This window comes from Clarias gariepinus, chromosome 9, assembly GCF_024256425.1.
Source record: "Clarias gariepinus isolate MV-2021 ecotype Netherlands chromosome 9, CGAR_prim_01v2, whole genome shotgun sequence".
NCBI lineage: Eukaryota > Metazoa > Chordata > Actinopteri > Siluriformes > Clariidae > Clarias > Clarias gariepinus.
Genome location: NC_071108.1, coordinates 19,226,274 through 19,242,038, shown reverse-complemented (window position 1 = coordinate 19,242,038; position 15,765 = coordinate 19,226,274). Strand labels below are relative to the sequence as shown.

At 38.0% G+C, this 15,765-nt stretch overlaps 1 protein-coding gene across 1 annotated transcript; it reads right to left on the bottom strand.

Annotated features, from left to right (window-relative positions):
- Positions 1–621: 621 nt before the first annotated feature.
- Positions 622–8,618, bottom strand: mrps27 (mitochondrial ribosomal protein S27). The gene is made up of 11 exons (XM_053503200.1): positions 8,515–8,618; positions 8,006–8,083; positions 7,789–7,859; positions 6,628–6,686; positions 6,400–6,514; positions 6,181–6,259; positions 5,908–6,023; positions 3,325–3,427; positions 1,767–1,909; positions 1,375–1,527; positions 622–1,002 (listed from the first exon to the last, which is right to left on the bottom strand). The coding sequence occupies exons 1-11, from the start codon at positions 8,588–8,590 to the stop codon at positions 763–765; spliced, it is 1,233 nt and encodes a 410-aa protein (XP_053359175.1). The 5' UTR covers positions 8,591–8,618; the 3' UTR covers positions 622–762.
- Between the last annotated feature and the right edge of the window lie 7,147 nt (positions 8,619–15,765).

The window sequence follows — 15,765 nt, the reverse complement described above, 5'->3', positions numbered from 1 at the left end:
TGTAAAAAAAGACTTAAATCCCTAAACAAAAAATGCAATATTTTTTGAACTCTTGAAAGTAAACCTGAAAGTCTAAACTTCAATGTCACTTTGATTAGCTAATTTCAAATTTATTGTGTTAATGTACAGAACTTTAAAAAGGGGAAGTGGGAGCACATATAAAAAGTGCTGAAACCCCTACAATATTTACCCAATTTGGAAGAAAATTAAATCAAAGCTGCCTGTTTTCACTTTTAACTCACATACAAAACTTAATTTTAAGTTCAATATACGATTAGTAATACCTTGTTTAACATCCAATATTAATGCAACTGACTGTATATTTTTTATTATGTTTAGTTATTTTCTTGATTAAATTCATTTCAATGAATGGTTAGATACAATGGCCTTGCGCCTTCAGGATTAAAGGAAATGCATGTTCTCCCTCTGGGCACTTCAATTCCTGCCCACAATAAGAGTAGATTTATTTTATTTATTTTTTTTCAAAATAAAAGGCTGCATGTTTTTGTTTTATGGGCTAATTGATGTTTTAAAATTACCCGTAGTGTGCAAGTATGCATGCTTGTGCCCGGTGATGTACTGACACCCCAAACATAAATAAAAGCGAAATGTGAGACTGTGTAAATCCTAGTTTTTTTTTTTATTATTATTGTTCAAACTTTGACAGGGTGTGGAGTAAAAAAAAAAAAAAAAACAGAAAAGTTTTATGCCGTAGCCACTTAAAATACACATGAAATGAAATCTCTCTTCTCTCCGAGTGTGTCAGTGAACTGCTTGGGCTGTTTTCGTGGCCAAATGCTCCTGTTCTGCTTTTCTTCTCATCATTTCCTCTCTCTGGACAAGTTGCATGCGTTCTGCTTCCCAGGCCTGCACATTCTTCTCGTAATTAGCCACATCCCTCTCCTCAGAAGCCTTCAGATTCTCTTCAGCCAGGATGGACACAAGTGTATCCAGATTGCGCATCTCCACTTTCCCTTGTGTGTGGAGCTGTTCGTTTAGCTCCTACATAGAAAGCCAGCAAAAAAAAAAAAGAACCCAGTCAAATAGTGCTTACGTATTTCCAGTTTTTTGTTGTTTATTTTAGTAAATAAACATCATACAACATTTTAAGCCTTTATTTATATTATGGAAGCTACGTTTTAAATTTTTAAGCTAGGAGCAACAAGTAAAATTAAGGTGCACATTTGTTAAAGTTAAATTTACAACTGTTTACTATTAGATTCCAGAGAATGCAAGGGGTTAAATGTCTTTATGCTCAAACACTTTATTTAATTGAGATTTCATCCAATACTAGGTTGCTAGGTTTGCATTTTATATCAATAACAACAGATCATGAACAAAATTTGAGGAAGTGTGAACAGCCCATAGACTAACCTTGAACCTAGCTGTGTACTGTGGTAGTTTGGCTCTTTCAAACTCATCATCATCATCTATGTTAACAGTCTGGGTTTCTGTGGCTTTCTCCTCAATTGCTTCAGAAGCAAGTGTTGACAAGAGTTCCTGCAGTGTTATCTGCATGTAGTTAAGCTAAAAAATACAAATAGCACATAGTAATAGTGGTTGCGTATATTTAATTTAAAACACTAAAAAAAAGTTTAATGAAAATTGCATGATTTATGATCCATGCAATCTATTCTTTTAAACTACTGTAAGGACTTGACAACTAACTTCAACTCACATTTTCTTTAACATACTTTCCATAATTTACAATGTACAATTTTCAAACTAAGGCCTTATTAATACACTAGCAAGACTTATATACTTACAATTTCCTGGCATAGTTTTAAATCCCCAGCATCATTGCACACTCGCTCCATAACATCCAGGGCTTTACCGAAATAACCAGGAAACCAAATCAAGGGCATGTTGTGAAACACTGCATGGATTCCTCTGGCCATCTCTACTTTACCTGATGGAAGGATGATAGTTACACAATTTATAGAAGTAAATAGCATAAGCTTAAATACATAAATGTAACAAAAACACAACTACATGCCATTTTTACACGAGCTGTTTTTGGTGCACTTAACAACTTAAACAGGACTACATTTCCCTCTGCAAAAAACATCTAGCTAATGTAAAAAATTAGATAAATGTTATATATGCAATAATATGCAAAAGTATTCATACCTTTTAAACTTTTCCACATTTTGCCATGTTACAAACATAAATGTATTTTATTGGGATTTTTTGTTATAGACCAACACGAAGTGGCACATAATTGTGAAGCAGAAGGAAAATTATTAAAAAATTTTTTTAAATACTTTAATACAAATAAAAATCTAAAAAATGTGGGGTGCATTTATATTTATTCCCCTTTACTTTGATACCCCTAACTAAAATCCAGTGGAACCAACTGCTCTCAGTAGTCACCTAATTAGTAAATAGGGTACACCTGTGTGTAACTTAATTTCAGTATAAATACAGCTGTTTTGCGAAGCCCTCAGAGGTTTGTTAAAAAACATAAGTGAACAAACATCATGAAGACCAAGGAACAAACCAGACAGGGATGAAGTTGTGGAGAAGTTTAAAGCAGGGTTAGGTTATAAAAATATACTGTTAAATCCATCATCCGAGTATGGCCAACTGCAAACCTACCATGATATGACTGTCCACCTAAACTGACAGGCCGGGCAAGAAGAGCATTAATTAGAGAAGCAGCCAAGAGAAACTGCAGAGATCCACAGCTCAGGTGGGAGAATCCTATTAGTCGTGCACTCCACAAATCTGTCCTTTATGAAAGACTGGCCAAATGTAAGCTATTTAGCTTATTATTTAAGTCCCATTTATTATTGGTGGTATTTCTTCAGGGCAATCTTAGATAAAAACCTGTTGGAGTCTGTAAAAAGACTTGAGACTGGGCTGGAGGTTCATCTTCCAGCAAGATAATGACCTTAAACATAGCCAGAGCTATAATAAAATAATTTAAAACAAAGCAAATGTATTGTGGTTCTACAAAGTATTGACTCAAGGGCCCTGAATACGACCACATGCCATACTTTTTGGATATTTATTTGTAAAAAAAATTTAAAAACCATTTATCATTTTCCTTCCACTTCACAATTATGTGTCACTTTGTGTTGGTCTGTCACATAAAATCCCAATAAAATATATAAAATTTTTTGGTATACCTAGACAAAATGTGGAAAAGTTTAAATGTGTGCAAGGAACTGTATTTATAAATCTGCGTTAGAAGCACCATTTTACTTAATCCAGCACAAATAAATCATATGCAAATACCATATTATGCAGACTTAAATTAAGTTACTAAACCAAGGGTTAAAAAAGATAATTATTATATTAATTGGAACATTGGGTACTAACCAATGAGTGCATAACCAAGTAACTGTGCACTAAGGCCAGCAGAATTTTCCTGCTTTAGTCCAGCCAGCAGAAGAGCTGCTCCCATGTTTCTCTCCTCCTGCCACTGCTCAAATTAAACAATTTATACACAGAATAGGTAAAAAAAACAGTACTAGTTTTTTGTCCTACTCTTATAAAACAAATTATATCATAATTAATCTCGACTGAGCAATCTGATTGGACAAGAGGGTTTCCATGAGTGGTGATAGTTAAAAAGTGTTACTGATCGTTAACATATTTATATATTTTAGATTTATTACACACAACTAAAGTAGTTCAAGCATTTTATTGTTTTAATATTGATGATTTTGGCATACAGCTCATGAAAACCCAAAATACCTATCTTAAAAAATTAGCATATCATGAAAAGGTTCTCTAAACGAGCTATTAACCTAATCATCTGAATCAACTAATTAACAAAAGATTCCTGAGGCTTTTAAAATCTCCCAGCCTGGTTCATTACTCAAAACCGCAATCATGGGTAAGACTGCCGACCTGACTGCTGTCCAGAAAGCCATCATTGACACCCTCAAGCAAGAGGGTAAGACACAGAAAGAAATTTCTGAACGAATAGGCTGTTCCCAGAGTGCTGTATCAAGGCACCTCAGTGGGAAGTCTGTGGGGAGGAAAAAGTGTGGCAGAAAACGCTGCACAACGAGAAGAGGTGACCGGACCCTGAGGAAGATTGTGGAGAAGGACCGATTCCAGACCTTGGGGGACCTGCGGAAGCAGTGGACTGAGTCTGGAGTAGAAACATTCAGAGCCACCGTGTACAGGCGTGTGCAGAAAATGGGCTACAGGTGCCGCATTCCCCAGGTCAAGCCACTTTTGAACCAGAAACAGCGGCAGAAGCGCCTGACCCCGGCTACAGAGAAGCAGCACTGGACTGTTGCTCAGTGGTCCAAAGTACTTTTTTTGGATGAAAGCAAATTTTGCATGTCATTCGGAAATCAAGGTGCCAGAGTCTGGAGGAAGACTGGGGAGAGGGAAATGCCAAAATGCCTGAATTCCAGTGTCAAGTACCCACAGTCAGTGATGGTCTGGGGTGCCATGTCAGCTGCTGGTGTTGGTCCACTGTGTTTTATCAAGGGCATTGTCAATGCAGCTAGCTATCAGGAGATTTTGGAGCACTTCATGCTTCCTCTGCTGAAAAGCTTTATGGAGATGAAGATTTCATTTTCCAGCATGATCTGGCACCTGCTCACAGTCCCAAAACCACTGGTAAATGGTTTACTGACCATGGTATTACTGTGCTCAATTGGCCTGCCAACTCTCCTGACCTGTACCCCATAGAGAATCTGTGGGATATTGTAAAGAGAAAGTTGAGAGACGCAAGACCCAACACTCTGGATGAGCTTAAGGCCGCTATCAAAGCATCAAGGGCCTCCATAACACCTCAGCAGTGCCACAGGCTGATTGCCTCCATGCCACGCCGCATTGAAGCGGTCATTTCTGCAAAAGGATTCCCAACCAAGTATTGAGTGCATAACTGAAAATTATTTGAAGGTTGACTTTTTTTGTATTAAAAACACTTTTCTTTTACTGGTCGGATGAAATATGCTAATTTTTTTAGATGAGAATTTTGGGTTTTCATGAGCTGTATGCCAAAATCATCAATATTAAAACAATTAAAAGGCTTGAACTACTTCAGTTGTGTGTAATGAATCTGAAATATATGAAAGTCTAATGTTTATCAGTACATTACAGAAAATAATGAACTTTATCACAATATGCTAATTTTTTGAGAAGGACCTGTATGTATCACTCCACATCTCTACAATCATTAATTACAACAATTGTTGGTCACAGCATGGGTAGAAGTAGATTGGTAGAGTTCGCCATACAAAAAAATGAGCTATATAAGTGATCCTATATTCAAAACCAAAACATTTTTTCTAGTAATACTTGCTTCTAAATCCTTCCAAATCCCACTTCCCACACATATCAATGAATCTTGGGTGCTTCCTTGTACCACTTTTGGTTGGTATTAACCTCTGCATACTGGGAACAACCCAAGCTGACTCAAGCACAAGACCTGAGATACCCTGAGATACTCTGTCTTCTAGGCATTACAATCTGGTCCTAGTAAAAGTCACTCAGACACTGACACCTGGCCATTTTCCTGTTTAAAACAAATTAAGAAATAATTTTTTACTTGTTACTTAAATAGATCCCACCCTTTGGGAGTGCTGTTGTAAAGAGATTAACAATGTTATTCATGTCTCCTGTTAGTGGTTTTAATGTTATGGCTGACCGGTATATACAAAAAAAAACCCACCAAAAAACATTCTTTTGCTTTTCTGGGGTAAAAGCTGATATTTTGGTTAAGTTTTCGAACCCTAGGCAGAGTCATTACACTGACAAAAGGCATTATGCTTTGAATGCCAAATTTGTTTGCTTTAATTGTAATGTGAACCTAATATAACCTTAGACAGCCCACCTAAGTTATGGAAAACAATTATAGTTTTGTTTTCAATCTGTAAAAATTCTGAGCATTTGTCACTGGTGCTACTTCTGAAATATCAATTTCCTGGAAATACATACACTCATATCTGGCTTGGTTGCAAAATACTTGCTCAGGGAAAACAGAGATAAGATCTGAGTCGTAGGGAGGTCAAAAGCTTCCTGTAGCATCACCTCCTCAACAACTGAGCAGGCTCCTATAATAACACAATGAACAAAAACATTAAACACTTCAGTTAAGAAATGATTAAAAGATCAAATATAATCTGTGAAGCATCTTTATAAATTAAGCATTAATAGAAGCAGTTAAGCAATAATTCCAACGGAAATTTTTAATTTCACTGTTACACATACCCTTGTAGTCTTTATCTTTTAAGAAAGAGTCAATCAGGATATTAAATGTGAACTCATCTGGAAACATTCCAAATTGTACCTAAATATAGAGAAATAAATCATCATTGGTGTTTTTTTTTTTTTTACAGTGTGTACCGGTAAGTACCTAGACAAATACACTAAACTTATTATTATTATTATTATTATTATTATTAACTCAGTCTAATGACAAATTCCCACCTTATTCTTAAGTGTGTACAGAGCTCTGTCTCTGGCTCCAAATTTAATGCACTGTCGAAACCAGCTATGAATGGTCCAGTCACGGAGATACCAGCAGTTTGGACTGTGTCGAAACCTCAGAACACAGAAGAAGGAAAAAACATTTTAAAAAATTAACAATGGTACAATCTATTTCAGTCTATGATTACTATGAAAAATTACCAAAATTAAATTAAGATTTGTACTTACTTGTATAAATAATACTCTGCTTGGTCAACTTCCTCTCTAGACGATATATTGTCTACAAACTAAAAAAAGACAGAAGTCAATTTATTGTAATATAAAGTGAGGCCCTTCCCAGTATTAATATAGTGTCCAAGCACCAGCTTTTCAATTATTAACCCATATTTAAGATTTCAGAATTATGTCTCACACAAATGAGGATAAATGGATGCACCCTCTCCGACAAAACAGCATTCACAAACATTTCACTACTTTTTTAACTGATCTAGTTGTTAATCTTTCCGCCATAGCGGACCATCTGATCCACACAAAACTTGGCAGAGGTTTTACACCAGATGCCCTTCCATCCCTCCCAATTTATTCAGGCTTGGGACCAGCACTGCATCCAGCAGCTGGGGTTTAGGCATTGGGTGTGAGTCAAACCTAGGAATTCCCTAATTCCCTAGGTGTTACCCTAATGCACAATGTATACAAAGGGCAAAGCCAAAAGTTGGAGAGAAGGGTAACTGCTTATAAGAAAATGGAATTCTACGTGTATGTGGATTGATCAGTATAATGTATTATGCCAATTAACAAAGGGCAGTGAGGGCCTCTGAGTGGCACAGACGTAAAGTGCTCGCCCCATCATCTGGAGATCGCTGGCTCGAACCCCGGGTGATGTGTTTTCCTCTCACAGCCGGAGGCACAGAGAGAGCTAATTGGCCGAGCTCTCTCAGGGGGGAGGGATGAGAGGTACTTGCGCTGCCACATTAATCACGGCTCTACAGCCAATTAGGGGCGTCTGTGGGCTCATGCACGCGGAAGGAGCGGCTAGCGCTTTCCTCCGAGTGTGTTACTCCACCCCTAACGGTGCGTGAGCGAGCAGTTCGAAAAGATGCGGTCGGCTGACGTCACACGGTTCAGAGGAAACCCGTGATAGTCTTCGCCCTCCCGGCTGAATGGTAGTAGTAGCCTTAATGTGGGAGCCCCCTAGTGACAGGGAGGAATTGGCCACGACTATACTGATGTCAGTCTGCTGAATAGATTGTTGTTATAGTCTCTTGTGTCTGCAGTCACCAAGGGAAAAAAAAAATAAATAAATAAATAAAACTGCCATTGTGGTGACTGGCTTGTGCTTGGTTTTATTAAAAATGTAAATGTTACAGGTGAACACAGTTGCTCCCTCACCTGTGATATTGTCAAAGAGCTAACTGGAAGCTTTTTCTCATACGTCTTGTCCATGAGAGAGGCCAGTTTAGCTGAAAAGGAGAAATGAAAACATTGAAAATAAAAATAAAAAAAATGCCTCCAAAGGGTCAAGGCTAAAGTCAAAGCCTTAGACAAGAGAAAAGACAAGTACATTTGTCATTTTCTAAACGCTACTGTATAGGTGAAAGAAGCTCACCGAGGTTTTGAGGCTGGTGTTCTCTTTGCTGCCACACTCTGGTGTCTGTGTATGCCGCTGAGAGCAGACATCTTCTGCCTGGAACATACACACAGGCTTAATGCCAAATGCATAACCATACACTTAAACATAATTATTATTGGCCATTATTTAAACATTTAGTTTGGGGACCTTTTGATTCCTGTCGATATTGTGACCTGATACAGCCAGAAACGTGTCTTAAGCATATATGAGATCCCTTGTCATCCATTTTATTAAGATTTGTTCTTTGGCTAATAGCAGCGTTTCGTGTTTTACTTAGCTAGACATTCACCAGATTAACTATTTGCCTGTTCCATACCGGAGATGTATTTAACCTGTCGGTAGTAATGTAATGGTAGCTAGTTAGCTAGCAACCTTGGCAACAAAAAGACAATACAACAGGTATTAACAATAAATAAACGTTAATAGATGAACAGAAAGAAAAGTAAGCAATTATAAATTAACCACACGCTTCATTCAAATCTCACCACTTAAACACGGAGTCACATATTTTGAAGTAGTCCTGACAGACAGGAGAAAGCGTTGTAGGATGGAGGCAGCCATGTTGGGCTGTACCACTCCACACTGCTGGAGGGAGCACTGGCAAAAAAAAAAATATATATATATAAATATATATATTATTATTATTCATATTTCTTGTCGCATTTCATCACAGACAACAAAATACGAAAGTGAAAAAAACTTATAGAATTTAATGCGAGAGAAATTTTTCCAGGTTTATTTAAAAAGAGAACTATTACCGTTTATCAGTAGAGGGCGCTATAACCCTGCGTTCATAACCTCAGACGCCAAAGTACACATGTGGCGCCATGAGGAAACTGAATTTTGAAGAGCAAAATGAAATATTTAACCCCTTAAGGACAGGCCATTGTCTCCCAAATTCATTATACATAATTAATTATACATTATTAATTTGCCCAAATTCCCTTTGTTTGAAGACTTTAAGTTTAGAATAATTATAATAATTTTTATTATAAAATGCTAATAGAAGGAGGAGCTATGAGAATTACAGTAGAGGTCTCTAAAGAATAATGCTCCCATTCCAACGCAACTGAAACACGGCATATATTAACACAACATACATAAGCATTGATTATACAAAAGTATAAGTTATTTGTTAATTTAAGTTATATATTTGATTCTGGCAGTATGGTGGCTTAGTGATTTGCACTGCGGCTTTGCAGGGTCCAGGGTCTAAATAGAATTAAATAGAGTTTAGAAGTTTTAACTCTGTCTGTGTGCATCAGTACATATAGTTTACAAAGGCGGTGTAGTGGTTAGCACTGTCGCCTTGCACCTCCAGGGTCCGGGTTTGATTCCCGGCCAGGCTCGATTCCCGTCTCTGTGTGCATGGAGTTTGCACGTTCTCCCCGTGCTTGGTGGGTTTCCTTCACATACTCCGGTTTACTCCCACAGTCCAAAGGTATGCAGGTTAGATAAAGTGGCGTTCCCATGTTGCCTGTAGTGTGTGTATGTGCCCTGCAGTGGATTGGCACCCTGTCCAAGGTGTACCCTGCCTTCTGGGGATAGGCTCCAGGTCCCCGTGACCCTGAATGCAGGATAAAGCGGTATAGAAGGTGAGTGAGTGAGTGAGTGATATAGTTTTTACCATTACATTACCATTACTATTTTACCAACTGAGTCTATTACATATATGGCCATTGCACTGTGGCACATGTTGAAAAAAACAAACAAACAAAAAACATGACATTTAGTGCATAAAGAAAGCACGCCAATCAAGCAAGCTGGTAATTTTGACATCTTTAGGCAGACTTACCGTTTTTACACCCACATTTAAACCTAAACAGTTAAACTGTCTCCTTATCTACCAAAGATGACAGACGGCCACAGCACATAGAGATATGTTTTACCACCTCTAACACACCACATATACAGTAGGCCATAAAGCAAGGTATAAGAAATTAACTAAGGACTTGATATGTGCTGTGCTTTGGTTTCTTTAACGATATCAAATAAGGATGAACTGCATTCAAATCTGCATTCAGGAGTACATCAAATAAAGTGTTCCTCATGACTAAATTGAATACTAGAGCTCCGTGTGTGTGCGTGTGTGCGTGCGTGCGTGTGTGCCTGAGCATGTGTGTGTTTCCAGTCCCAGGATGTTGACAAGTCTGATGGTCTTGTGAGAAGAAACTGTTAGACGATCTAGTTGTGTGGGACCGAATGCTACAGTGCCTTTTCCAGATGACAGAAGTCTGTGTATGGTCATCCACAATGCTTTGCAGATAAAACATTTAGTGTAAATGTCTATGATGGAGGGAAAAGAGTCCCTTATGATCCTCTTAGCTGTTATTACCACACGATCTTGAGACCTGTGACAATGCAGTTCCACAAGGGCACCAGTTGAGATTCTTCTCCTGGTAAACACCAAAAAATTTTGTGCTCTTGATGTTGATGTTCAGTGGAGAGCGGTACATATATTCTAAGTCAACACCCATCTCTTTAGTTTTGTTCGTGTTCAGAGAGAATTTGCTGGTTCTGCACTGGTCCATTAGTCACTGCAGCTCTTCTCTGTTTACAGACTCATTGCTCTTGCTGATGAGACCCGCCGATAATGTGGTTTGAGCTGTGCTTTACTGCACAGTTGTGAGTCAGCAGAGTGAACAGCAATAGACTGAGCACACAGCCATGGAAACGGGACAGTGCACAGTCTGGTGGTGCTGAATAATCTGTTCCCAATCCAGACTGAGATCTTCCAGTCAGGACGTCCAGGTCCAGTAGGCTTCGCATTTTGGTCAGGCACTGAGAAAGGATTGTGTTAAACGCTGAACTGAAGTATATGAACAGCTTTCTAACATATGTATCCTTCTTGTAATGGCCAGAGGGAGTGTGGTAGGAATGATGTTGACCTGTTAAATGTTTGGGATGAGATATTCCAAGTTTTTGCCATGATATACAGACTGCAGGGGGTCCAGTAATAAAACACTTGAAACACTTCATAATGGTGGGTGTGAGTGCAACAGGACAGGAGTTATTGAGGCAGGACACAGTAGAATTTTTGGGTACAGGGAAGAGGTGGTGGCCTTATAGCACTTTGAAATTACAGGCATCTCAGGCAGATGTTGAACGTACATCTGCTAGCTGTTCTGCACATCAGGCAGGAAATGCAGTTATTCTAGATTCAGTTTTAAGGATAAGACATCCTCTTTTAGTTTTATAAATGTAAATTGAAAAAGAACATTATAATTTACTTTAATGTCTTTTTTTTTTTTAAACAAGAAATCTTATGGTGGTCTCGTTAAAACTTATAAGTAATTTTCTGATATTCAAGTAAAACAAATAATACACATAGAAAATATAAAACACAGAATGAAAATAACAAGTCACACTGTACACCCTGCATAAGTCAAGTTATTAAAAAGTAGGCTACAAAAAGTAAAAAGCCTACATAATAAGAACAACTACAATTTAAATGTAACTCAATTATTTATTAATTCACATGATTACTGTTATACCTTTTAACTGTAACACAGATGTTCTATTTTTTAGCGTTATTTTTTTTATGTTCGTGAAGCCTCTCATGTTCCTCCCATCTATGTAGCAGAAGTGGAACTGGTAGGAGGAGAAAAAAAAACAGTGGTTTTATTTTCCACTGTGTTGCACCTTTCTCATGTTGAAGACAGTTACAGATACTCCTTTGTCCTGACTCATCCAGAGGTTTCACTTCAGCAGACCTGAGTCGCAGTACCTGATTCTGTGGTGCTGCGTGCTTCCCGTTAGTCTTGGGACTGAAACGTTGAGGTGGATGGAAGAGAGGATGAGGATATGAGTACTTCCTTTCCAGGTTCATGGTTTCACAAAGGGCCACTACCCAGCAGAGGTGTGTGGATGGCCTGCAAAGGCTGAAAACACATACAAAAAAGGATATTTAAGTCTGTGAAAGAGAGTTCCATGTGGTTTTACACAAATGTGAGACAATGAGATTTGTGTCATGGTGTATCGTAGATGGTAGACAATACAAATGTGATAAAAATTAAATAACTAAGTAGAAAGAAAAAAGAAGCACCATTGTATGTGTCCGTGTGTCTGTTTCTTTCTCGACAAAATGCCTCTGTAACATGAAAGTGGCTCTCTGGTTGTGGATTTTTGCATCATTAAGCTTAAATAATGAATCCAGTTTAATAGGCAATCCTAGACACTATTTCTCGAAATGGAGGAAGAGTGGGGCACCTTAGGCATTCATTGATGGTTTTGTGTCCTTTGTCATGGTAAAATAAGTCTTCCCTTTCTCATTTGAGTGTTGCTGAATTTTTGATACCACATTGTGAACCAAATAAAAATTCAGGCAGAAGTGAGGTGGAATGGATAGCTCAAGGATAATCTCGACAATGATCCAGAGATTTGCTGAAGTAAAAGATTAATCATTGACCCATAATGTTCTTTTTCCTAATGCTATTGCTAAAAAGAAAATTGCAGTAACTTTCTCTAGCTAAATGTGTGGTGATTAGACAACAAAAGCCTGAAAGTTGTTAGTTTATCTCTTGGTATAGCCCATGATTGTCTTGAATATGTTATCTGTGCTCACCACACTGATTATACTTCACCCTAAAATAGTTTTGCTCCTTTATTATCTTTCTGCCATTTGCCTTCCAGACAGATGCACTATGATAACAAGCTTGACATTTATGAATACAACTGCTGATGGAATTTCGGAATTATGTGTTTTTCTCCAACAAATTTGGATAGCAATGTAAGAGTAATGTCGCAAAGTATTTCCATCAAACACTGCTACTATACAGCAATTTCTCCCTTTCTGGTTTTTCCTTGATAATGTCAGGGCTAAAGGTGACGACCAGGGGAGGCCAGATTTAGAGGAAATCCCAATGCTCTTACAGTATATGGGCCTTCTCATGGTAACATTTCATCATTCACATTATCTCTGTCCACATATGCAATGGGAAAAGAAGCAATATTGGCAAAGCTACACTATATGGACAAAAGTATTTGGCCAAACCTGCAATGACATTGTATCCAAATGGAGTTAGTCCCCCTTTTGCAGCTATACCAACTTCCACTCTTCTTGGGAGGCTGTCCACAAGATTTTGCAGTGTTTCTGTGGGAATGCCCAATCATTCTACAGAGCATTTATGAGGTCAGGTTCATCCCAAAGCTCAAAGGGGTATAGGTCAGGGCTCTGTGTGGCACAATCAAGTTGTTCCACACCAACCATTTAGTCTTTATAGTCCTTTGAAAAAAACAACAACAATCATTTGACTAATATGTAGCCAACATTGATATTTAGTGAGTAGTTAGCTTGATGGAAGCTATCTGGCTGCGACAGATTCATCAGCCCAGAACAGGAAGTGAAACTAAAGGTACAGAGCATGCATGAAAAAAAAAAAAAACATTTTAAGTTATTTTTCAATGATCTGATTTTCTTCTGTAGCTTATAACTTTGTTTGCATTATGCTGTAAGCTACAATATTGTTGCCAATATTAGAGATGAGATGGGCTGAGAATTGTGTCTCTACAAAATGTGTGTAAGATTTGAGTGCCAGGGGTTCTGATTGGTCTTTGGGCAAGAGCCATAACCCTCAACATCATACAACCCAGCCCCTGCATGCATTGCCAGTCCCAAGCCCGGTTAGAAGATATGACAGTACAGTTGAAACAGAACGCACAACCAGCATAAAACCTGTGCCAGATCATGTGGATAAAATAATTCTATGTTGCAATGCCCAAGAAAACTCTTATCTTGGAATAGATTGTCATTATATCCTACTACAGACAGTGCTTCTTTTATGTTATAATTATTTTGTGTTATGTCTTAGTCTCTTGGAATGTGAAGAAGGGCAACAGTTATGCACTCACTGCCTTGGAAATGACAATCCCAAGGATGTTATGTCTGACACAGACATCCCCGGTACTGACTGCACAACACTGCAATTAATGACATAATGGCTTGAGTTGTAGACGCCATCAAACTGGCCAATATAGCGATACTTCATTATGCAGTTTTACAGGAACACCTCCAATTTAAGGAGCTTATTTAAGTTAAAGGTGTGCCACTCCACGATGTCTGTGCTGCTGTTGCGTGGGTGTCATCATGTACTTTCTCTACCCATCAAGATAGTGTGTGTGTAAGGCAATCACCTCTGAGCAAACCCTTTTAGGTTAGTTGTCAAGTAAGATCTGTTCCTCATGGCATTGTTTACAATTATCATCCAAGAGTTTAACACCATGGTGGCACTGTCGCCTTGCACCTCCAGGGCCCGGGTTCAATTCCCGGCTAGGGTCGATTCCCGTCTCTGTGTGCATGGAGTTTGCATGTTCTCCCCGTGGTTGGTGGGTTTCCTCTGGGTACTCTGGTTTACTCCCACAGTCCAAAAATGTGCAGGTTAGGCTATTTGGCATTCCCAAATTGCCCGTAGTGTGTGAATGGGTGTGAGTGTGTGTGTGTGCCCTGCGATGGATTGGATCTGCCTTGTGCCCTAAGCCTCCTGGGGTAGGCTCCAGGTCCCCGCGACCCTGAATACAGGATAACGCGGTATAAGAAGATGAGTGAGTGAGTGAGTTTAACACCCCTTATGGTAGTTAGGGAGGGTTACATACAAAATTTACGTATGTAAATGGTCAGGGTTTCTTATCATGTGTCAGCTCCATGAGTTATTTTATGTAAAAGGTAGCTGTATGATGGAGGATATTTAATCCAAGTACTCTCATATGCCACTACATGTAGCATGCATACAGTATGTACAGTATATGTTCAGTATCTATTTTTATCTATCTATCTATCTATCTATCTATCTATCTATCTATCTATCTATCTAATACATTGTGTGCGAAATAACACATATGGTATTTATGTAACAGCAATAACAACAACAACAACAACAAACAGTTGTTATTTTAAATCACGGAGGTCAGCCTTTCTGAAATTGTTCTTGCAAGAACAGTATTGTAAGTGCATTTGTAAAACCTGTCAAGCATCATAATGAAACTGGCTCTCATAAAAACCTTCACAGGAAGGCAAGAACAAAACTTTCCTCTGCTGCAGAGGAGAAGTTCATTTAGAGTTACCAGCCTTAAAAATCATCATGAGTAGCAGATTACAGATCAAGAGTAGCAGGTACATCTCAACTGTTAAAAGGAGATTATTGCATATTTTCGATGCCATTCATCATTGTTTTACGATGTAGAAAGAAGTAAAAATCAGAAACGACCATAAAGTTAGAAAGTAAAGCCAAACTTTAAAGCGATAGTGATAACAAATACGGTGATTATTTTAGTAAAAAGCATATTTTCTTTCCTATAAGTGCATCAGTTATTCTAAACAATGGCAGATACCACATATTACAAAAATGAAGTCAAAGCCCTGTGATCTGGACTACCCACAGAGTTCAGACAAGGCTTGTTTGATCAGGTTACGTGATGCATTCTGTTGTACTTCCTTTCCATTTCTGAGAAGCTAAATATGCTTTAACAAATTTAGAACTATTAATATCAATAAAACGAATAAGAAAGACTGTTAGAAAGACTTGCCATTATCATTCTGTATGAAAATAATGCAGTAATGCAATAATGCAATCCTATATAACACCTAAATGAGACAACTATAGTATAGAATAGTACAGTACAGTTTGCTAAAAAGATATATATATATATATATATATAGTTTTAAGACATTAAGGAAATTGAATAGGACAGGCAAAATTAATAAAATTAAGCTGGCTTATAATGTTTCGAATTAAAAATGT

Coding starts and splice junctions, on each gene's coding strand:
- mrps27 (XM_053503200.1), bottom strand. CDS start 8,590: ATGGCTGCCTCCATCCTACAACGCTTTCTCCTGTCTGTCAGGACTACT. Junction 3,428..5,907: donor CAACCAAGCCAGATATGAGT/GTATGTATTTCC, acceptor TAATTTGAGCAG/TGGCAGGAGGAGAGAAACAT. Junction 1,003..1,374: donor AGTACACAGCTAGGTTCAAG/GTTAGTCTATGG, acceptor CTTTCTATGTAG/GAGCTAAACGAACAGCTCCA.